The sequence below is a fragment of the Sebastes umbrosus genome, chromosome 6 (assembly GCF_015220745.1).
Source record: "Sebastes umbrosus isolate fSebUmb1 chromosome 6, fSebUmb1.pri, whole genome shotgun sequence".
In the NCBI taxonomy this organism is placed as follows: Eukaryota; Metazoa; Chordata; class Actinopteri; order Perciformes; family Sebastidae; genus Sebastes; species Sebastes umbrosus.
The window spans coordinates 23650287-23674973 of record NC_051274.1 but is presented as its reverse complement, the minus strand read 5'-3'; the positions used below and the strand labels follow the sequence as shown (position 1 = coordinate 23674973).

At 38.4% G+C, this 24687-nt stretch overlaps 1 protein-coding gene across 3 annotated transcripts in view; it reads left to right on the top strand.

Annotated features, from left to right (window-relative positions):
• Nucleotides 1-480: 480 nt before the first annotated feature.
• The window catches only part of stat6 (signal transducer and activator of transcription 6, interleukin-4 induced), a 31919-nt gene continuing 7712 nt past the window's right edge, over nt 481-24687 (top strand). For all 3 annotated transcript variants that reach the window (XM_037772085.1, XM_037772087.1, XM_037772086.1), the window contains exons 1-12: nt 481-853; nt 14436-14581; nt 14746-14890; nt 15431-15511; nt 16737-16920; nt 18962-19062; nt 20080-20228; nt 21086-21202; nt 21389-21556; nt 22929-23016; nt 23103-23225; nt 23470-23562. In XM_037772085.1, coding sequence (XP_037628013.1) covers nt 14448-14581; nt 14746-14890; nt 15431-15511; nt 16737-16920; nt 18962-19062; nt 20080-20228; nt 21086-21202; nt 21389-21556; nt 22929-23016; nt 23103-23225; nt 23470-23562 — 1383 coding nt within the window. In that variant the 5' untranslated portion in view covers nt 481-853; nt 14436-14447. The remainder of the gene's footprint in view (nt 854-14435; nt 14582-14745; nt 14891-15430; nt 15512-16736; nt 16921-18961; nt 19063-20079; nt 20229-21085; nt 21203-21388; nt 21557-22928; nt 23017-23102; nt 23226-23469; nt 23563-24687) is intronic.

The window sequence follows — 24687 nt, the reverse complement described above, 5'->3', positions numbered from 1 at the left end:
TCAACACACATAACACAATAAATCTGTAGCCATATGAGGTCACAGAAAGTTAAAATCCTGAGTGCTATTGATTAATGCAGTCAGTTGTTGAAGAAGTCTGCCTAGAAGGCACTGCTGCCATCTGCTGATATGGTATCATGTGTCTGAGTAAAGACTTACTGGAAATTACAGCATCTGGTGACTCAACATTACTCCGCCTACGTCTCCTTCAGTGGAAGTTCACCAAGCTCACATATAGACTCGGTTTTACTTTCTGTTAAACATAAATGCAAACCATATATATTCATCTTTAACACATCTATTGTTTGAGTGTTGGGTGGTTATATAAGCCGCAGAGCACGCTGTGTGTGTAATCTTTATAATAATAACTAAACAGAAAGTAAAAAAACGCACCAAGATGGCACCAAAAAGCAGCTTTATTCTGCTGTGCGTAAACACCCCCTTTACACGCACACAGTGTGTCGTCATATTGCTGAACAGCAGCCCAGATGTTGGTATGAGTGACATGTCCTGGTCATGTGTGAACATGAACGTGACGGCAGGAAATAAAGCGCGCTCATCTGTGACTGGCACATCGCATCGTGCGCAACAGGGAAGTAAAGTGTAACCCACTTTCTAGGTGTTGCTAAAAGTTGTCTTTGCTGAGCTGCTCGGTGCTCGAAGTCGGTTTTAGTTAGTTAAAACGACGAAATACAGCTTTCTTTTTTACTGGACTAAACGTTAAAGCTTTTAAAAGTGAGAGATGGAGGCAGGAAATGTTCAGTAGGATAATCAACTGGTGGAGGACATTTATATGAGACACAGGAGGAGGAAGAGGCTGTTTTTTTTCAATGTTTTTCATATTTAACTGAAGGTAAGTGTCATTTGTTGTTTTTATTGATGTGATATAATGTTATATAATGCATTCGAGCAGCAGAGGAAGTATTTTAGTGGAGAACTCTGCGTAATAAACGAGGTAGTGTGTCGTCTCTGGACATGTTTTGGTTACCTAATAAAACAACAACACAAAGTGTTGCAGGATGTTGGCCTGACATACACACAGCAGCAGTATATCCTTCAATATAGGTACACTGTTAAGAATTTCCCGGTAAAATAACAGTAAAGAACTGGCAGCAGGGTTGCCTTTATGTTACTGTAAAATTAAAATTATTATACTGTCGCTGAAATTTACAGCTTTGTACTGTTAATGAAAAATACTGTTTTTTAAATTAATTTCACAGTATTTTACAGTTAATTTACTGTTTAAACATACATTATATAGCTGTTTTTCACCTTTCTTTTACATTATCTTACTGATAATGCACTATTTAGGTTGTATTTTTTACATTTTGATAAACATTATTTTTTGCCTAGATGAATAGACTTAGCAGGTTACAGACATAGGAATAGTCACACTAAATACAACTGAAGGCACTTGTTAGGAAAAAGGCTATAATAGACTTGTTGACACTTTTCCCAAAATGTCTGTCTATAGCTGGCTACAAGCACAGAATGCAAACCAGAACAACATGTGAGTGAAGAACAATAAAGCTAATTCACTGATTTTACAATCATGTACAATGTACAAGCCTCACATGTGCAGATCAGGTCCCAGAATTAAAAAAATACTGCATGAAACTGTTACTGATGATACTTTAGACAGTTGATCAGCAGTAAAGTGCTGTTTTTTAAGAATGCATTATAGTTCAGTTAAAAAGTTTAACAGGTTTTCTTTTGTATTAACATTAAAGCACTGTTTTTAGCAATAACAGGTTAATACTGTTGAAATCCTGCTGTAAATTAACAGCAGTTGTTTACAGTGTAGGTATGCAAACCCCTTATAAGTGATTCTGTCCTGCTTTTGTGAACTTTCACCAGTTAAAAATAGATCAACTTCTTAATTATAGTGTTGTATTTGGCGTGTAATGTGTGATTATGTAATGATCAGGGCAGCAACAATCTTTATGAACTTATAGACACTCCCTCCACGCCCTGTGTGTGGTTCCTCCTCATGCTGTTCCTAGAAAACATGTAACGAAAGTGAATTCGGTCTATGTGGCATTGGGATTGATTAATATTAATATTGTTAGAAATACAGTTCATATCAAATCATAATATTAGATTAACAAATAACATCTAGTGAACACTAAAGCAGCTGTACTTTGTCATCCAGTATGTGCTGTTGAAATTATTTTTCTATATATATATATGTATATATATATATATTTTCTTTTTAAGTAGTATTTTTTTCTAAGTATGTAGCTGCATTGAAAGTGAAACTAACTTTGTCAGACTGTGATTAATGTGGATATTTATTATCCATCCTGCACGCACAGGTGAGATGTTTAAAACATGTTGTGACAAAGCTCCCTCTGTGTGAGTGATTCGATGTTAATATTGTTATAATTACAGTTCATATCACATAATTAGATGCACAGATAACATCTATAGTGAACACCTACTTTATCAGACTGTGGATTAATGTGGATATTTATGATCCATCCTGCATGCACAGGTGAGATGTTTAAAACCAGTAACACATGTTGTGACAAGGCTCCCTTTGTGTGTGTGGGTGTGTGGGTGTGTGTGTGTGTGTGTGTAAAGTTATGAAACCCATCCAGATTTCACAGAGACATCAGGAACATGTGCAACACTGTTCAGTTATTACTAGCCATGTGACTGTAATCCCTGACACTGGATTGCTATTATTACAAACAAGGTGAGGAGAATCAGAAATACTTTATTGTAGGGAAGCACCGATATCGGATATCGGTCCGATACTGACTTAAATATATACTGGAATTTGAATTCCTGTTTACGTTTTGACCAATTTGTTGCTGCATTAAAGAGGTTTACAATTGAATTGTATTTCCTGTTAATTTTGAAGATTTTTTACCAAGTTGTTGGTGTACGATAAATCTATATCTATAGATTTATTCGTTACATTTTGTTTAACAAAGTTAGGAAAGCAATAATTAAGTCCAGCCTGTTGTTGCCTTACACATAAAATAATGATCCCAGTCACTTCCACACAGTGAGGCATACAGCTTATTAATTAAACACTGGTATCGGATCAGTACTCGGTATTAGCCGATACCCAAAGCCCAGGTATTGGTATCTGTGTTGGGATTGAAAAAGTTGGATCGGTGCATCCTTACTTTATTGATCCCTGGAAGGGAGATTGGTATATGTTACAGTTGCTCTTATATAAAAGCATAAATAAATATAAGAAAATACAAATAAAGGAGTATGTAACATGTAAATTATGTACACAATGCTACAATATTTAACACTATATATATGTATATATATATATACATAGTATATATATATATACATATATATATATATGTATATATATATATACATAATAACAAAAAATAAATTAGAAATATAAGAAATATGTACAAATATGTGCATCAAACATTTACAACATACCGTATAACCACAGTGTAAATACGTAAATACAAAATTCTAAGAAGTGGGATCTATTAAGTGTGTTAAATATAAATGCAATAATAGTATAAATAAGAATTAAATAAGAATATTTATTGAAATGTACAGTATAAATGCAGTATTAATGACACACACAGCTGCAGTGCGCATCTAATCTGTATTGCACATGAGAATAATAATAAATGATGGGGGAGTATAGCTGCTGATGGGTGAAATAAGTCCAGTCTATTGATTCAGAGCGTGTGACACTCAGAGAGATGGGTTGAAAAGTTTGATGGCCACAGGAAAGAGAACAATTAATCTGAAACTGAGCCATGCTTGAACAATGCAAAGTGCTTCCTGTACACACAATGATGTCCTGTTTCCCGAGTGATTCAGCGGCCCTACAAAGATCCATCCTCTGTTATAGCCAACCACTACTGTACTGTACCTCCCACACACAATGAAAAAGTCTCTCCCTTTCTCTCTCAAATCAAATCAGATCAAATAGTGTGATAGCTATGAATGTTGAACCAACAAATGACAGATTATTTAATCAAATGAAGAAGTATATATTCATAAAAAATATACAAAACAACCTGAGAGACATGAACAGAAAACAAGGAAACAAGTTTTCCTTATCTGCCTCGAGGATGTTGTGTACAGAGTGTAAAAACCTTTCAGGCAAGCTTCTGATTTTAGGTTACTATATAAATAGAGTTGACTTGACTTGATGCATGTACATACAATTTTTAGGCAGCTGCTATTAGCACCCAGGTGTCAGCAATACTGTTTTATGTATGTATATTTTTCCTAAACCTAACCAAGTAGTTTTGTTGCCTAAACTCATAGACTGTATCTAAAGATGGATGAGCGTCTCCACTTCCTTCCACTGTACAGAAGTGAGCCCAAAATATCCCGGATATGGAGCTTACATCTTGAGATTTTGACGTCATTTGGAGACAGAGTCTGCGCAGTAGTGATCGAACTAATCATGAGCCGAGCAGCTTGTTAGTGAGAGAAACTCACAGCTGTCAATCATGATGTCACACCCCTTTTTTTAATAACATCAAATAACTTATCAGAAAAATTAACATTTGAACATACATCAGCGTGATAAGAAATACCTAAAATGACAGAAATCATCTTTGGAAAAAATTTATTTCACTTGTTTTTAGTTTGGCGCATTTCCCATCCGCTAACATGGAGGGGGCGGGCTTTTTAACCTATTACTGCAGCCAGCCACCAGGGGGCGATCCAGATGTTTTGGCTTCACTTCTGGGGAGCTGTCATGTCGTCCGTCTTTATATACAGTCTATGGCTAAACCTAACCATGTCGTCTTGATGCCTAAACCTAACCAAACTGCGACTGAAAACTGAAAATAATAATCAGAAAAAAACAGAAAATAATAAGTCAACTAAGCGTAAAAACAGGTTTCTTAGTCTCCTGGGTCAAAGTCTTGAGTTTGACCCATTCATCCATCGCAACCTACTCCCTGCATGCACTTCGTCGCTCTTTATATTACTATTACTAAGTATATACCAAGTGTATATAGCCGAATAGCTGCCGTGTGACTATTCTCACCCAGGTACAAATAGACATTAGTCAGTTTTTATTTACTGCCAAGAGGGCAGTTTTTGGTGATTTCACCCATGATTTAGGGGCGATTTAGCTTCACGTATCTGATGAAGGATATCTGGGCAGTTGTCTTGTAAGATCTGTTTGGTCAGTAAACTTTGTGCTTTCTGAAGCAGATTACAGTATATTGTATTGACAGTATATTGTATTAACAGTATATTGTACTAACAGTATATTGTATTAACAGTATATTGTACTAACAGTATATTGTATTGACAGTATATTGTATTAACAGTATATTGTACTAACAGTATATTGTATTAACAGTATATTGTACTAACAGTATATTGTATTAACAGTATATTGTATTAACAGTATATTGTATTAACAATATATTGTATTTACAGTATATTGTATTTACAGGTGGGGTTCCACTCCTCACCACCATTAAGTGTTTTTGTCTCAGTAACTTGAATAGTTTCTGTCAGACTTGATGCCAGCAGTCTTTCTCTCTCAGCCATTGCTCAAAAGTCAGCAATAGTCTGACTCTTTGATCTCAATAATCAAATTAGGGCTGCAACTAACGGCTATGATGAATATACTGTATGAATTCATAGTTTATCATTTATTACTGTTGTTGTTATATCATGGGACTTTCGTTAAGTTAAGAAAAATAATCTCACTACAATTGTCAAATTTCCCCACATTGATTTCTGAGAATGCCAGGGGAAAATGACCAGTATTGGTTTGACTTCCCATTTTGCAGTGACATCAACTGCACCAACCTGACGTGAGTTTCCATACTCTAGTAGTATATAGTATAATCATATCATCAGTCTTCTGATTATTGTGGGATTTTTTTTTTTTTCACATCACTCATATCAGAATATAGCTGAAGTGTTGAGTACTATATCTGTTTCTTCACCCTTTATTCTGTGTATTAAGAGCCTGCTGAAGATGTAACATCTCTCTTTTTATTACTCAATCAAAGTCCAAGGAGACAAATTTGTGATTTTGGGCTTTACAAATGAAACTTGACCTCAGTCTATATGAAACTGTACCTGATGCCAACAACTAGATGCAATTGATATTCTTCAAGAAAGTTTTCGCTCACCAGTTGTGTAGCGGTCCAACATCTGTCATCCCTGCGTAAAATATTCGTCACTAAATTTTTTAAATTCTCTTTTTGTTAAGATTTACCAAGGTAATGCGCAAATAATGTAGTCACCGTAACGACACATAGAAAAACCCAACAAATTCATACAAAGGAAAAGAGAAAAGAAGTAATAAGATACAAGTATTAAAAGGACCATGTCCCCCATTATAGCTTGAAATAAACACTGTCCTGATTTGACACTAAATTCTATAAACATTTCGCTTAACCTTTGGGTAATTTTAGACATTGATTGTAGAAACAGACAGTAAATATGGGGAGGGGGAGAGGAATGATGTCAACTGGAGTTATTGCGGTGTAAGGCCAGACAGCGGAAAAACTTTAACTTTTGAATCATTCCCTCCAGGGGATGATTCTGGCAGAAGATAAAGTCCCCCAGGCTTTAATATACACCAGAGAAATGTATAAATGTCCTTGCGAGTGAGGACGCAACAAACAGAGATTCGGTGATGTGGTGGTTTATATTAAACTCATCCGATATGTCTCAATATGTTAAAATATTAAAGGATCGGCCTTTTAAAATTGTTTGAGCACTAAAAGTACAAAGTCTACAAAGTCTCATTACATTATATAGTATAGCTTCATCTGAGTAATAAATTACAAATGACTGACCCTGTCAAGTCAAGTCAATTTTATTTATAGTCCAATATCATAAATCACAAATTTGCCTCAAGGGGCTTTACAACAGCAAAGAAAAACTACCCCAAAAGACCTAGTAAAAAATGGAAGAAACATCTGGAAGAGCAACTGAGGACAGATCCCTCTCCCTGGACGGGACATGCAATAGATGTTGTATGTACAGAATAACCAACATAATACAATTACAGTATAGACAATCCAAATGACTAAAATTATACCTAGAATGTAAAAATGAATGAGGGAAATGATCCGCTGCTAGAGACAAGAGTGGCCGATATGACCCGCTGATTTAAAGGACCAGTGTGTAGCATTTAGGGGGATCTATTGGCAGAAATAGAATATAATTAATCAGTATATTTTCTTTAGTGTAAAATCACCTGAAAATAAAAATCGTTGTGTTTTCGTTACCTTAGAATGAGCCGTTTATATCTACAAAGGGAGCGGGCAAAGAGTATACAAGCAAAGAGACGAAACTCTGGTGTGTTTTTGACAACAGCCGCTGCCGCCATTTTGGACTGAAAACGCTTATTATATTTATATTATTTTATTGTTCAACACAGGTAGTCACTTTCAGTCCAAAATGGGTAGCTCTGCTGCTGGGCGCTGATGTTGCAATGGAAGGAATAATTGACTTTCACTTCTTGCCATATACGTTCTTTGGAGCGGGTCCTGTCTTCATGCAGTCGACTGCCATGTTTCTACAGTAGCCCAGAAAGGACAAAACAAACACTGGCTCTAGATAGGGCCATCTGTGTTTTCATGTTTTCGCGTCGGCCACCTTAGTTCTCCTACATGTTTGGCACACAGGAGAAGTTTCAGGTGGTTGCAATCTGCAACCTCATCGCTAGATGCTGCCAAATCCTACACGCTGCACCTTTTAAACGCTAAAGAGGGAGGAGCTTCTGGCCACCTGCTCTGTCTGTCTGCTGCCTGAAGGCTGAATGAGACACCTGACACAATATTCAGGTGCTCCTGTTGATTGATGCAACATTGTTCACTTAAATAATGAATGTCTTTCTAATTCACATATTAAGATGTGCAGAGGTCTGACCATGCTTCACCCACCGCCTTGATGCAAGAGGCAGCAATATGACAATATCACAATCCCCGGATAATTGATGATTGATTTATGAGTCATGGTGCCAGGACATGAGGCAATAAGAAACGCATTCATTATTTTAATAATGTATAACATAACACATTGAGGCCTCCTTTCTGTGTAATATACTAGTAGCATTAGTTGGCTTATTCATTGGGTATTGTGAGCATTTTACCGAGGCAGTGGTCCAGCTCACACCAGGGAGCAGCCTGCAGCAATTTATCTGCGGCCGGCGGGCTTGATCACGTGTTTAAGGCGGAAAGAAATTCTTTGTAACCTAGGTCAATATGTCACGGGCATGGATGTATTAAGAGAACTGGATACAGCGTTGGAGGCGGGGTCCCGTTCATTCCTATGAAAGTTACTCAGTGGCGCTTGAAGACAAAATGGCTCGACTTCCGACTGGAAAAGTACCCGGATCCTCCGGCGATCTTCCGCATCCATTGGACCCATGGATGCGCAGTAGCGTCCGCTCGGTCACGGGGTTCCAACATCACGCTGTCGTCACGGCTTGCTAACTCCGCCTCCCAGCCCTCGTTCCAGCCGCTGTCTGGGTCTCATTCACATGAACGGAGGAAGGGAAATAACTCTGGATTCGGCTATTAGTGCATTTTACAGCTTTTAGGACCTAATGATTTAAATCAGGGCTATTAGAGTATTCATACTGGGAAGTTTATTTACCTAAAAAAAAATTATCCTGTGAGTTACAGACATCTCTTTCCCAATGTAAGTCTATGGGAAAAAATCTTTTTGGGCCTAATGGCATCACGTGACGGACATGGAAGTTGTAGTACCGCTGTTTGGCCACTACGAAAGTTGGTATCAACGACTGGCGCACTTCCTGGGGGCTTGGTCACAGGAGTCACAGGATCTGTTTACTGATTGGCTGCGGCGGGTCCTCTCTGGCCGCACTTTCCCGCTAAAAGTTAAAGTTTTCCGACAGCACTTCGCCTCTGCTCTGGTGTTAATTAGGCTGTAAGACTGCAAGGGCTGAAGGATCAAATAGTTAACTCGCACTGGGTCGTCAGCCAACATCATAGAGCAGTATTGTATTGTATTCAAAACAATGTGACCAAGCAACCACGGTAGCAAGTATCTAAACAGAGCAGCTTGGTTATAAACTGTTCCATAAACATGCGGCCAAAACAGGCCCCTGATTATTGTAAACAGATAGCAACATGTCCCGTAGCGTTGTCAGTGGTGACCGGGGTTAAACTGTCCAACCTGGTGGTTATAAAGCAGCTTTACAGAAGACATGTGAATGCAACAGAGAATAATGGCAGCAAGAGGATGACAGAGATGTTAATTAAAAACTCTCGCTACTGAAAAAGCTCATGCTGATGCTTGTTTGGGCGCTAATACAGATTAACAGCAAATTTGTGAATGGAATTTGTGGAATTGTTCCTCTAAACTGTGGTTGTTTACTGTTGAAGCCTCTCTGCATGACTGACTCCCCATGGCCAGTTTAAACTTCGCTTCTCCTCCCCAGTTGTTTTTTGGGTATTTGTCCAGAGATTCATTTTATATCTCAGTAAAGTATAAACTACTACTAAACTACTCTTTTTTTGGAAAAAGCAAAGTGCACAACTTGTTGATATTATTCGTAGAAATCCACTGTTTGCTGGTTAGACTGCATATAACCCTGGTTAGATTTGAACATTTTCAGCTCATTTATGCATTTTAAATTGAATATGGTTCGGGCTCACCTCTGGGGTAAGGTGACCAATTAAAATATGACAGGCAGGTCCTCTGCGTCTTGTTGTGTATTTTTTAATCTTATTGTGTTTTGATACTATGTTATTATTATTGTGAACGCTTTCATTGCTTTTATTGCTTCTATTCTAGTGCTTATTGGATTTTTGTGAATGCTTTTATGACATATAAATAGTAAAGGAAAGATAAAATACTAGTACAGGGTTTCGAAGTTCATTTCTGTTGTTTTTCATTTGTAGTACTTGGTTTTGCTGATGATTATTTTAGGGATTCTCTGCGTGCTTTGTCAGAATCAGAATCAGAAATGTGTGAGCAATGCGTGATTGTCCTGTTTTCTATGACATCAGGGACCATGTTGGAATTAAGTGTTTACACTTTACATGTCATCCCTTGGATTGTTTTTTGTCTTCTATATCCATAAATAAAATAAAATTAGTCAAACAATTAAAATATTTAATCGCGATTAATTTCATGATTGTTCATAGTTAATCGTCATTAATCGCAAATTAATCACACATTTTTTATATGTTCAAAATGTAACTGAAAGGGAGATTTGTCAAATATGTAATACTCTTATCAACATGGGAGTGGGCAAATAGGCTGCTTTATGCAAATGTATGTATATATTTTTTATTGGAAATCAATTAACAACACAGAACGATGACAAATATTGCCCAGAAACCCTCACAAGTACTGCATTTAGCTTGAAAAGTATGTTCAAATCACAACATGGCAAATTCAAGCCCAACAGACAGCAACAGCTGTCAGTGTGTCAGTGTGATGACTTGACTATGACTTGCCCCAAACTGCATGTGATTATCATAAAGAGGGCATGTCTGTAAAGGGGAGACTCGTGGGTACCCATAGAACCCATTTTCATTCACATATCTTGAGGTCAGAGGTCAAGGGACCCCTTTGAAAATGGCTGTGACAGTTTTTTCTCGTAAGTTTGGAGCGTTATTTGGCCTCCTTCGCAACAAACTAGTATGACATACCAATTGGTTGGTACCAATGGATTTCTTAGGTTTTTTAGTTTCATATGATGCCAGTATCTTCACTCTAGCTTTAAAACTGAGCCCACTACAACCTAAAAGTTGCAAGTTGCATTAATGCATTAAAGAAATTAGTGGCGTTAAAACAAATTTGTTTTAACGTATTCTGGTGTTAACTTTGACAGCCCTAAATAAAATATATTAAAACTTAGCATTAGTTCATGCAGAACAATGTGGACAGAGTGGCTAGCCGTTTCCCTCTGCTTCCAGTCTTTATGCTAAGCTAAGAAGAAGAAGAAGAATATATCTTTATTGTCATTGTACAAGTACAACGAAATTTAAATGCAAACCTTAAAAAGTGCAAGAAACATAAACAATAACGTGCCTCTAAAACTATAAAAAAAAAATAATAATAATAAAAACACACAAACCACACACAAGACATCCACATTCTGCAGGTATTGCACGACTCATATCATTGCACATATATTGCACAGTGAATATTTACAAGATGTTCAAGTTTTTCACTGTTTAGTGCAGTTATGGCTCTGGCATAAAACCTGTTCTTTAATCTGTTTGTCTGTGTTTTCAATGTCCTGAAACGTCTGCCTGAGGGCACATTTCAAAGAGGGAATAACCAGGGTGAGATGGGTTCATAAGAGTATTCTGTGCTTCCCTGAAACTGAGGGTGGTATCAATCTTCTCATCTAACTCTCAGCAAGAAAACGAAGAAGCATATATCCCAATTGGTTGAATTGTTTCTGTAAGAGAGCTCTGTCAAAGAGCAAAGCCTTTTCTAACTAAATCTAACTATAACCATTTATTAAATATTGATTCTTGACGTGTCTCTGACTTTGCGTGAGAGGATTCAGTGACAAATAGCTGTTATTCTAAGTTGTATGACGGATAAACAGTGGTAGCAGCTTTTAAATTGGATGACAGGAATTGTGTGATTCACATGTGGCTTATTCAGTCAAAGTCACTGCGTCCCGTCGGTGTGACACAACCGTTACAACATACTTTATAGCTCAGTGTTGCATAAAAGATATCATGACTTGCTATAAAGATTTTCTTGTTTATTAAATTAGCTCTCTTCTCTCCTTTTAAAGGCATAGCGCTTGAATTGAAGATACTTCATAATGTCAAATCTGTTGTGTATTTAAGTCAACACGTACTTAACTCAGATCAGGAATGAAACAGGAAACCACTTTTTTACTTATATAATGACAAACAGTCAGACTGCAGAGAGATATCTAAGCTTTCAGAGACAGTTTTAACACCATGTGGTTGTCGCCACATGTGGGCAGCTGATAAAGCTCACAGGATATACTTGCTTGTCACTGGTAACAGGTTTAAAACATTTAGCTCCGTCTCTCCACAGATGTGTTGTTCAAGTTTTCCAGATTTTTGTTTGACCTGCATGCATTCGTTTTAAACTCTATTGTCCCTTTCTTATTGTCAACAAATCCTGTGAAAAGACCAAAACACAATGTTGTCTGTGTATCCAAGGCCTGACGTAGCTTATTACTCTAAAAACTGTTAAAAACATGTAACTGAGCTACATAGAGTGGTGCAGGAATTACTTATTTTTGTAGGCCAACCAGGAATTTACAATCGCCCTGGTTCACTCGAAGAAAAGGGGATTTTTCCTTTGGGTTTCGGATTATTGCAGAAAATAAGCTCTGTGGCAAACAAACGTTTATGATACTATTTTGTTCAGCAAGATAATGTCCACAAATGAACCACTTTCATGATTTTTGAAGTGTAAATGCAGGAGTAAAAGGCAGAAGTAAAAAGCTACCGTTAGGCTATAAAAAAAACTACACCACGATCGCATGACTTCACACATCACCACCGCTAAGGTAAAGGTGCTAGTGGTCGGCGTGATGACATTTAGTAATCTCATTTAGCCACTTGTTAGCAACTGCCTTTTTTAAGACACATAAAAGTGTCAAGTGGGATATTTAGTGACATATTTTATGTCGTAGAACAAAACGTTAAAATCTCTTCAGCTTGGTGTTAACCATAGACCTTATTTCAGGCATCAAACTAGGATGATCATTGGTACTGTAGTTTAAATCCCACATAGGCCATCTCGGTGTCGTAAATACTCACTTACACACCAAATGTATAATTTAACCGCAGCTGAAAATAGTCCTTATTAATAACTGCGCTATTTTCTCCTGTTATAGAAAGGCTTGCTTTTTTAGTTGGTTTCCTTTATTTCCCCTTTAAGTAGCTTTAAGGTTGGAAAAATCACCTTACTCGACCCTGTCTGAGAGTATCACACATTTATTCTGTATCAGTTTGTTCCGGATTCACACTGAGGAAAATATTTAAACCAAAAAAATAAATATTAGCTACATCATTCCATCAAATCAAAATGCTCTACTTGTTCTTGTTCTTGGTATTTTTGGAAACCATTGAGACCTCCACTAAAACATATAACAAAGCTGTGTAAGCATGAATAATGTTTGGCTGCACAGCATGAGTTTGTACCGCTGGCAGGACAGTGAGATTATTGAGGTTAAAAATTAAACTATATATTTGTTAGCCATTTTTTAAAGCTTAGGAGGAATAAATGTGCTTGGGCCGGAGAGTAGGGAAGTGGGAAAGTATAGAGAGACGGACTTATGCATTGTTCTTGATAAATTGATTAGTTGTTTGGTCTATAAAATGTCAGAAAATGGTGAAAAATGCCGATCAGTGTTTCCCAAAGCCCAAGACAACGTCCTCAAATGTCTTGTTTTTTCCACAACTCAAATATATTCAGGCTACTGTCATGGAGGAGTAAAGAAACCAGAAAATATTCACATTTAAGAAGCTGGAATCAGAGGATTTAGACTTCTTTTTTTTTTCTTAAAGGGACTATTTGTAACTTTGTAAGCGTATAAATGTAGCGGGTCGGCACACATGCGCGCTCGCATTTGCGCATTCGCGTGTAGCCGCTGTACCCTCCTCCTCTGCCTGCTCGCCTTCACTCATACAGCTCAGCTCGCTCCACCTCTAGACGTGAACGCGCGCTCACTCCACACTGCAGAAGAGTTAGTTTAGCTCTGAGAATATCTAGTGAATGTAGAGTGGACGTTTGTGCAGAAATAAATGCTGCAGCTCCTCCAGACCAACAGAGGTTTTCCGTGTCTTGTGAAGTGACGGAGCTCTACAGAGAGACACGTTGTCTTCTCGTTATCGACCGGGTGCCGGTGTCTCCTCTGCTCTCTCCGCCCGCAGCCGGAGAGAGCAGAGAGACATGCTGCAGAGCCCCGCTGCCTCAGCCTGCACTTAGGCAGGAAAAGCCAACACTAGGATCAGATCTAAATCATGTTCATGGAGAGACCTTCGTCTGGTCAGCTAACATTACTGCCAAGCAGCTGAAATATAGAGTGATATTGTGGTTTTAGCTGACGTGTGTCGCCTCACTGTTTTGAGTGATGCTCGTTCAGGTATATTTAGAGCGAGCAAGCGCGAGCCCGACGCTGACTTTCGTTGATTTCACGGCCACAGGTGTCGCTGTTAAGAAGCATTTCTGAAAGTTACAAATAGTCCCTTTAAAGAATTACTCATACCGATCATCAAAATATAGTTGGCGACTAATTTAATAGTTGACAACTACTCGATTAATCATTGCAGCTCTAGTTGGTTTTGGCGTTTTCACGGGAATTGTCGATATTTAGAAAAACATAGAATAACACCTGCCTTATTCTTGAATGCCAGTGAGGTATTTGATCAAAAAGATGTCCTGTTTGTTTCCACTGTACATTAAGAATGCAGTAAAACTGAATAGTCATAAATAATAACTCCCTTTTACTCCTTTTACTTGTGCAGACCTGCTTGATCATGGCCCAGTGGAGACACGTGTCCCAGATGATACCATGCCTGTCTGATGACACCGTCAACAACCTCTATCCCCCAAATGCCTTCCCCATTGAAGTCAGACACTTTTTAGCTGAATGGATCGAGACACAAAGATGGTATGACACAAACACATGTGCACACAAACAGCTTGCACGAACATGCTTGCATATACAGTATACGGCGTATTCATGCATATGCTTGTTGTGTGTGCTTGCTCTGTGGCCTTGTGTGTGGATCATTATGCATGTGTGTGTGTGTGTGTGTGTGTGTGTGCTCACAGGGACGACTTTGTGCTGGAGAAGGTGGAGCAGGAGAGCCAGGCTCGGGCTCTGTTGGACCAGACCATCAGCATGCTGCAATCGATGGCTCAGCAGAACGCCAATGTGGTGGACAGGATGAAGCTGATGCAGATCAGCAGGAACATGGTAGGGGAAGCTGAGTCACTCTGTAGTTCCCAGAATATGATGGATGAATAGGATTTAGCTTCCACCCTGAATCCCCATGACAGTATTTAATAAGACTTAAAATAAATCTTTCTGCTGTTTGTATTAGAGGTCGAATGCAGGTGAAAGCAGTTTCTTCAAGTTTAATGACAGGCAGCTGCGAGTGCTCGTAACAGGTTTGAGTCACTCAGACCACTGAAACCAAAGACAGGAAGTCAGTGTTTTCATATGTAGGAAAACGTTGGGTTTCGCATGACTAATACAAGGTGTTTGTGGGGCTGCAGAGAGGGTGAAAAATGCCCACAACTTTCCTTAGGTACTTCAAGTAAAAAGTAAATGCAAGAAAAAAAAGTGAATGTCTCTAAGGACTTCATTATAACCGCACAAGTTTCTTTAAATATATTTGTTGCCCGTAGAAATATACTGTGTATGACATTAACCGCATGCCACGGTAGTATACAGTGGCATCATGGACTGTATTTAAGATTTGATAATATACATGTACATGTGCTTGATTTACAGACCATGTTTCAGCAGCAGCCTCTACAGTTTGGGGTGATGGTCAGGGACATCCTCACAAAGGAGAGGGTTCTGCTCAGCCAGGTAAGATCTTTTAACAAATACCGTCTGTGTTTAGTTTAACTACAGCCCTTACCCTGATAAGCTGGCGGATCATTTTGTACAGCGCAGCGAGGCTTGATCTCAGAGAGTATATTATAGGTGACGAAAGAAACTACAAGTTGATGTCATTAGAAACACACAGTCACACAGGAAAAGGCATACATACTACGTTTTAGGCAATAGTCTTGCAAATGACAGTGGTTTTGCAATACAAATGATATACATGTCTAGACTGATTTCCTAACTTCTAGGCGGCCAGTGATTTTGGTTTTATTTCTGTAGTCCATGTAAATAAACTTTCCCAGAGTTGAGACTTGCCTGAGAAAGTCCTTATTGGCATATGTGTTCAAGGATCTGGGATCCGTCGAGGTAACATCCTCCAAACTCCTTCTTGAACTCTGTCAAGTCTGGATATACAAACATGACATTTTTTAGAATATCAACATTATACTTCCTGTTTACAATCCCCAAATTATGGGAACTGTAGTTCCAAAACTTAGAGCATGATTATCCTCCAAAATGTGATGAAAAATGATGTCATTACTTGTATTATTCTTTCCCTCTTTTATTTATTTTAAACAATGTTGGCCTGTTACTTAAAGGACCAGTGTGTAACAATTAGGGGATCTATTGGCAGAAATGGAATATAATATTAATAAGTATGTTTTCTTTAGTGTATAATCACCTGAAAATAAGAATCGTTGTGTTTTCATTACCATAGAATGCGCCGTTTATATCTACATAGGGAGCGTGTCTTCTCCACGCAGTCCGCCATGTTGCACCGCCAAGTTCTGTTAATTTTTCCTGCTTGAGCGTGAGTCGATAACGTTACTCGCTGCTCCTGTTGCCGACGCTCTCGCTCTCTTGCTTCACCACTCACTTCCCACATACGCCCACACTCTACGCACTGGCTCTGCTACAAATGACCTACACTATCCTCTCAACAACTGGCTCCTGAGAGGCCATTTGTGTTTTTGGGTTGGCCACTGTAGCTCTCCAACACGCTTGGCACACGGGAGAGGCTTCAGTTGGTTGCAATCTCCTCACCGTACTGCTAGATACCGCCAGATCCTACACACTGAACCTTTAAGTATATCTTCTGGCAACTTTTAATTTACTTTTAATGGTGGAAACAAGTAATGTTTAAAACAGTTCTGATCCCAGCACCAATACTGTAAGTGTATTAAGTGCTGTCCCATGTCTGTAGCCCACTCAGATGCCCAACTCTCCACAATACCAACCGTACCCGAATAGAGAGTCCTCGTTCCCCAACATGCAGGATGTAGACCACCTGGTTCTGAAGGTCCTGGAGGTCCAGGACATCCGACAAAAGATGCACCAGCTGCAAGAAGAGCTCAACTGGGAGAGGCAGAACTATGAGGGTTTACAAGGTGAGAGACACAAACACGAGGTACACAGAGATTCTCCTCAGTAACACCCTGCTTCATGTTCACATATCTAAAATACTATGAACAGCCACACTGTAGTACAAAGTGCCAATAAGCTCTAGTGATGCAACTGGATCTTATGTAAATACCTTACTCATAGAAACTGAAATAGGAGTTATCTTAGTTCCTCTTTTTCAAGATCAATTCCTGGTTTCATTTCAAGTTTTCAAAATTCTTTACTTTTTTACTGATAAATTGATTAATAGAGGCAATGTTTAGCAGATTAATCAATAGTGAAAATAATTGTTAGTTGCAGCCCCACTCAGTCTTATTCATATTGACTTCTGATTTTAGACTTCTGAATTGAGTTTCAGGAAAGTTAGTGACTTTCAGCTTTAAATGTCAAAAGTCAGTTGTGTAGAGTATCAAGATGGCCAGAGGTGTTGAGATCAGTTGACAGATACAGCTATGAGTCACTGGTGTAGGAATAAAACCAGACATTATATCTCTGAATGGCACGACAGAGAGGTAACATGTAAATACAACGCCGTGGTAGCGACCTGTCAATCACAAGGTAGCCACGCCCTAAAGCATCCCCTGCTTTATGGTCTATTTGACTCTGAATGGGACCATAATTTACGAAATGAACATCATGCTGTCCTCAAGAAGACCTGAAACTAGCGATTGAGACCATAAACTCATGTTTACAATGTTTACTGAGGTAATAAATCAAGTAAGAAGTAGGATAATTTCCTCATAGACTTCTATACAATCAGACTTCTTTTTGCAACCAGAGGAGTCGCCCCCTGCTGGCTGTTAGAAAGAATGCAAGTTTAAGGCACTTCAGCATTGGCTTCACTTTTCAGACCCGGAGGTTGCCCACTGATGGCTGACAACATTTCTTCTTTGCAGATAGTTTGTTCACGCTGCATAAATTGACATGAATGGGAGATGCCCACTCATTTTTATATGGAAGAATAAAACAAAGTGATCAGTGGTGCTAGTACTATTACTGCTACTACTATTACTACTAGCACAGGCTTTTGGTGTGCTTCTTTGTTTCTTCTACTCTGACCCTTCATGTGAGTTCATTGCCTTTTTGTTTAATACTGCTCAGTTGGAAGCAGTGTAAGTAGTACTATCCATATTAGCTGTATATCTGGCCTAGGGATGCACCGATACCGATACCGGATCAGATATCGGGGCGATACTGACTCAAATAGCTGGATCGGATATCGATGACAATGGGGCCGATCTATTCGATTCAATTCTATGTTTATATACTACATACATTATATACTGGAATTTGAATTCCTGTTTAAGTTTTGACCAATTTGTTGCTGCATTAAAAAGGTTTCAATTGAAATTCCTGTTAATTTTGAACTTTTCTTACCAAGTTGCTGGAGTACGATTTATTATTTTAATAATAAAGAACAATTAAATAAATGTATATCTATGTATTTATTTGTCATATTTTGTTTTACAAAGTTAAGAAAGCAATGTTTAAGTCAAGCCTGATGTTATCTTACACATAAAAGAATGATCGTAGTCATTTCCACAGAGTGAGGCATACAGTTTATTAATTAAACACTGGTATCGGATCAGTGCTCGGTATCGTCTGATAACCGCAGCCCAGGTATCGCTATTGGTATCAGGACTGAAAAATACAGATAGGTGCATCCCTAATCTGGCCAAGCTTGCTTTATTTTGTATGTAATTATTTTGTTTTCTGTCTGTTCTTGTCGGGTTTGGCCCGTGTGTCGGCATGTTCACATGTTGACCGATTTTATCAGTTAGGATTTCGTAAGAAGTTGTTTCCTTTTCCACTTTACTTGAAACCGCCAATGTCAGTGTTCCTTAATGTAAAATAATTTCCATCCTGTCAAAATGGATGACTCAAATGACTCACTTTAAGTTTTGCTTTCTTGTCAGAACAATAGCCACTATTTCCCCATTCAGGCGTTGAAAAAAAAAAAGTTTCCTTCATAATTAGTTTGTCTGTTCGTTTGGACTCAACATATGATGCTATTTATTGTTTGCACAGGGCCGATCCAACAGAACGGACTGGATCCCTCAAAGTCAGAAATCCAGAAACTCCAGAATCACATCCAGCAGCTGGAGTACAAAGTGAAAGCAATGTCCACGGTGAGCTTGGCTTCAGCTGCGAGTACCAACATTACTTTTTTATATAGCTATCTGAATTAAAGTTTCACATTATCAAAACACTGTAGACAAACAGCAGCTGGTTTTGCCAAGTAGTCAGCTGTTCTAAGGCCAGAGCTTCATGCTGTTCAATTATACTTTTAGTCTGATGTTACTTAACACACTAAAGCAGATGTTCAGACCTGTGGGATCACAGGTGATCCAGACCGACTTTACTGTCTTTCTGAGGCTGTAGCAGGTTCAGTTTTAGAGCTAGAATGAAGGTACATATGAAATCATATCACTATGAAACTACAAAACCCATGAAATCCATTGGTAACAACCATCACACTATCTTGACGGGGAGGAGGGTAAATAACGCTCCAAAGTTAGGCTAAATTTTGGCGAGGAAAAACTGGCATGGTCATTTTCAAAGGGGTCCCTTGACCTCTGACCTCAAGATATGTGAATAAAAATAGGTTCTCTGGGTATCCACGAGTCTCCCCTTTACAGACATGCTCACTTTATGATAATCACATGCAGTTTTTTTAATTCACCTATTCTAAAAATGGTGTAATTTCAATATTTCTGCATACTGGGGTACATAAACAGTCTTGGATTTGGATAAATTTGGTATCACTGGAACAATCAATGCTGAAACAATTGGTCAGTTAATTAATCAGTGGATCGACTGAAAGGAGTTTAAATAGTTGATTGTTTTCAGTAAATAGTCAAATGGTAAATATGTGTAGATTCTGACCACTCGAGTATAAGAATGTGCAGCTTTTCTTTATCTAATATCATTAAAAACTGAATTTCTTTGGGTTTTAAAATGTTGTCCAGGCAAAATGAACAATTGGTAGACGACAACCTTAAGCTCTTGGAATTTCAGAAGGTTCAATTTTATACATTTTATAGACTAAAAATGAAACAGTTGATTGATAAATCATGTGATCTTTGGCATGAGCTTTGACATGCACATGCATCCAGTGTAATGTGTTTGGTTGTTGGTTGTTGTAGAAGCGTTTCCAGCTGCTGCAGGAGTGCGTGGACTGTCTGGATCAGTGTCAGACCAGACTGATCAGCAGGCTGAAGGCGTGGAGGTGGGATCAGCACAAGGCTGCCATCGGACATCCCTTTGACGACAACCTCAATGCCCTGCAGACCTGGTGAGGTGCACCCCACTCCCACTTATTCCCTTTTGGATTGATCAGCATCTGTGTTGCTGTTGATCAGCTTTATGTGAGAGTTTGGAAGGAATTCAGCAACCAGTCTGATAGTCTTGAGCTTTTAAATTAATTTATTAATTAATGAAATTAAAACAATTAATTAAGTCGTATTCTTTGGTAAACACATCATATTGTACGAAATGATGAATTTTTACTAGGGCTGTCAATCGATACAAATATTTAATCGTGAGTTGTCAACTATTAAATAGTCTACAACACAAAACAATGACAAAAAATATGCTCAAATCATAACATGGCAAACTGCAGTCCAACAGGCAACAACAGCTGTCAGTGTGTCAGTGTGCTGACTTGACTATGACTTGCCCCAAACTGCATGTGATTATCATAAAATGGGCATGTATGTAAAGGGGAGACTCGTGGGTACCCAGAGAACCTATTTTCATTCACATATCTTGAGGTCAGAGGTCAAGGGGCCCATTTGAAAATGGCCATCCCAGTTTTTCCTCGCCAAAATGTAGCTTAGGTTTGAAGCGTTATTTAGCCTCCTTTGCGACAAGCTAGTATGACATGGTTGGTACCAATGCATAGGTTTTTTAGTTTCATATGATATCAGTATCTTCACTCTAGCTTTAAAACTGAGCCTGCTACAACCTAAAACTCGCAAGTTGTGTTAAAGAAATTAGTGGCGTTAAAACGTTTGCGTTGAGACGTTATTATCATGTTAACTTTGACAGCCCTAATTATTACATAAGCATATATGTTTTACTGGCTTACGTATTTGTGTTTTCACTTTCCTTTTTTGCGCCCTCACTATCTTTATTTATTTCCTCCGTTAGGTGTGAGCAGCTGCTTGGCGTAAACGGGAAGCTGAGACAGGAGTTGATGCTGATAGGGGAACCGATCCCAGAGCTCCAGGAACGGCTGGGGCAACTCCTGCAGGCTCTGATTCAAAGGTAGCACAGTCACATTGGTTTCTTTTCTATATATCTATATTTCTTTTTTAAACTGTGAAAGAAAATAAATGTCAAACTTTTACCTCTCCTTCACGTACGAAGAGCAACATAAAATACTTACTTTCATACATCTTTTAAAACAGGAAGCGTTTTTTACTCACTGTGTGTAACTGATGTCTCCTTCAGCTCTCTTGTAGTGGACAAGCAGCCTCCTCAGGTCATCAAGACTCAGTCAAAGTTCTCAACAACGGTGCGATATCTGCTGGGGGAAAAAGTCGCTCCGGGGAAGCCGGTGGTGCTGAAGGCGCAAATCATTAATGAACTGCAGGCCAGGAACCTGACCAGTGTGTCTGGGTGAGTCACATACACAACACAGCAGCATCAATAGTGCACATCTCTAACTGGTTTTCATGTTATTCAGTACTTTTAATTTTACCTGTAGTAGTAAACGTGTTTTGGATTCTTGTGAACGCGATATCTCAGGAACGCCTGGAGGGAATTTCTTCAAATTTGGCACAAACGTCCACCTGGACTCAATGATGAGCTGATTAGGTTTTGGTGGTGAAAGGTCAAAGGTGAAGATCACTGTGACCTCAAAAAACACGTTTTAGGCCATAACACAAAAATTCATATCCTAATTATGACAATTTCATACAAATGTCTAAAAGGATAAAATGATGAGGTGATGACATTTTGGACAGACATGGATGTAAACTGCAACTAGACTGGTTGGCGGAGGCATAGAACTACGAGGCGGTAATTTTAGATTTGGTTGTACTTAAAGTGAAGGTCAAAATAATTAACTCACAATTTATTCCAACACAATAATCAAGGAATTAAATAACTAGCTAATGTGAAAGCTTTAAGCATTTGATTTGGTCGATGGTTCGTTACACCATTAGCTAAGTGCAAGGGGAAATTCTACCTCCTAAATTATCCTACACTATAATTTAATTTACTAGTATATTTTTCTGTGCAATGACCCAAGAATTCTGCTATTTAAAAATATAGGATCCTAGTTGGTTTTGGTAGCCCAACGGTAACATGTTAAAGTGTCTTTTTAATGAGGACATTTTTGTTTTGGCAAAATATATTTCCCCCAAAAAATGGAAGTTAAGACTCAACACCCTGTGTGTTTAATTATACAACATTTCTGTTGTGTAAATTAGAAATGTATTTGTGATACTGTACGTCATGCATTACCATCTGGGTTGTTGTTTAGTGTCTTGTAAGCCCAAAGTGTCAAATAAATAAAATCAAAACCGTAAAGTTAAACAGGATAAACAGGAAGGCAATCCAGACACTCCAAAATCTTAGGAGTGGCAACCAGGAAGGAAATATTAAAAAGCCTTTATTATAGTTGCTAAATCACTAAAAATAAACAATCAAACAAGTGTTTGTTAAATGCTGTGACAAAGTCTTACAGTGGTTGGCTTTTTTAATGATTTAGCCACTATAATAAAGGCTTTTTAATATTTCCTTCCCCAAAGCTAGGAGTGCCTAGATTACCTTCCTGTTTATCCTGATTTGTTCCTGTTTTTCAAGAGCACCCGACACGTTTTTGATCTACGGTTGAGAACACAGAACAACCAGTTATGTGTCTCTCCCAATAATGTTCAACAGTTCAAAATGGGTTCAATCAAGGGACTTACTGTATACTACTTATACAGTATGAGAGAAGAAATTACATCAATCCCTGTTGTGTTCCCTGTTGTGTTCCCTGCAGTGATAACGTCGGGGAGCTGATCAACAACACCGCCATCCTAGAACACAACACAGCCAGCAAGAGCACATGTGCCACCTTCAGGAACATGGTATGTGCCGCTCTACATCTCTCAGCCCAGATTAGATTATTGTTTAGTCTTGTTAACACATTTAAACTCTTATTTTGGTGTAACAGTCCATCAAGAAGATCAAGAGAGCAGACAGAAAGGGATCAGAGTCGGTGACGGAGGAGAAATTTGCTCTCCTGTTCTCCACAGAGATCACCATCACAGGCTGTGAAACTCCATACAGGATACAGGTTTGGCCCCGTCCATTGTTCTTTAACTGATTGATGCATCCTGTTGCTTGATGAAAGGTGATAGATTTGGCTTCATGATGATGAATTTTTATTTCCTGTGTCAAATTAGTTGCATCTGATGTTCTGGCACTTTATTCGTCCGCACTTAACCTTTGTTAATGGCCACAGCAGTGATACACGAGGCTGGGCTGACAACTACTGTATGTGTGGTCAAACAACTTAAAAATGATGTAATTGATTATAGATGATCTCACTGCCGGTGGTCGTCATTGTGCACGGTAGTCAAGACAACAACGCTCTGGCCACCATCATATGGGACTGTGCTTTTTCAGAACCAGTAAGTGTCAAATTATTAATTTCTCTGTTATTACTTTAATGTTCCTTCACTTCTTAGTCTCTGTTATCAGTTTGTATTTCTGCTGTTGTGAACACTGCAACTCTATTTAAGTCAGCCAACAATGTGGAATATATTATTATGTGAATGTAGACTAGTGGTTCCCAAACTTTTTCACGTCAAGGACACAAATTAGACCAGGGACCCCCATTTGATAAGCTTTTGTCCTAGCGTCCCCCATCTGATAGCATTTTTGCTTTTTAGGGCCCCCTCTAATCTGTCGTTTTGGTCTTAGTCGATTAAGATTTCTTTAGTCTTCAGTCGTTTTTTATGCTTTTTTTTCATGCTGAATGACTTCATTCTAAGAAATGAGAACTAAGATTTAAAGTGGTGCTTTTGTGTGATTCTTTGTGGTTATCTGTCAATTAATTTAACTAATCGATTAGTCGACAAAATCGTATGAATGTTAGTCAACTAAGAATGTCTTCGGTCGAGGACAGCCCTAGTGCTTTTAGGTGTTTTATTACAGAAAGTGTATGCAACCCATGACCAAAATAGTCATACATCCTGTCATTGTGTTACTTATGGATGGAATTATAGTGAAAATATGAAAGATTATTCGGACCTCACTTTGGAAACCACTGATGTAGACTACATACAGCTTTAATGTATGTCGCCTAGGATTTAACTTCATCAGTTGTTCTTTGGAGGATTTTTCTGCAATTGCTTTGCTAGTAATTTGAATTGAAATAAACTATAACTCCTCAATAATAGGTTCAATAAGCCAACTAACATAAAACGGCACAATTCCATTTAGTGTCATAGTGAGCCATGAAAGTGAGCTAGCGTGCACGATACCAAGAATTTGCATTTTTGCGTCGGCCACTGTAGCTCTCCTACACGCTTGGCACATGGGAGAGGCTTCAGTTTCAACCTCACTGCTAGATACCACCAGATCCTACACACTGCTTCTTTAAAATAAACTAAAACTAGGAAACACTCTGAAAACGAACTACAACCAAACTAAAATGAAATGGAAAACAAAAAAAAAGTAATTTAAACTTTTAACTTTTAAACTATTCTAACATTAGTTGGAAGCGAGCCACAGACTTACAGTAATGTGCACAC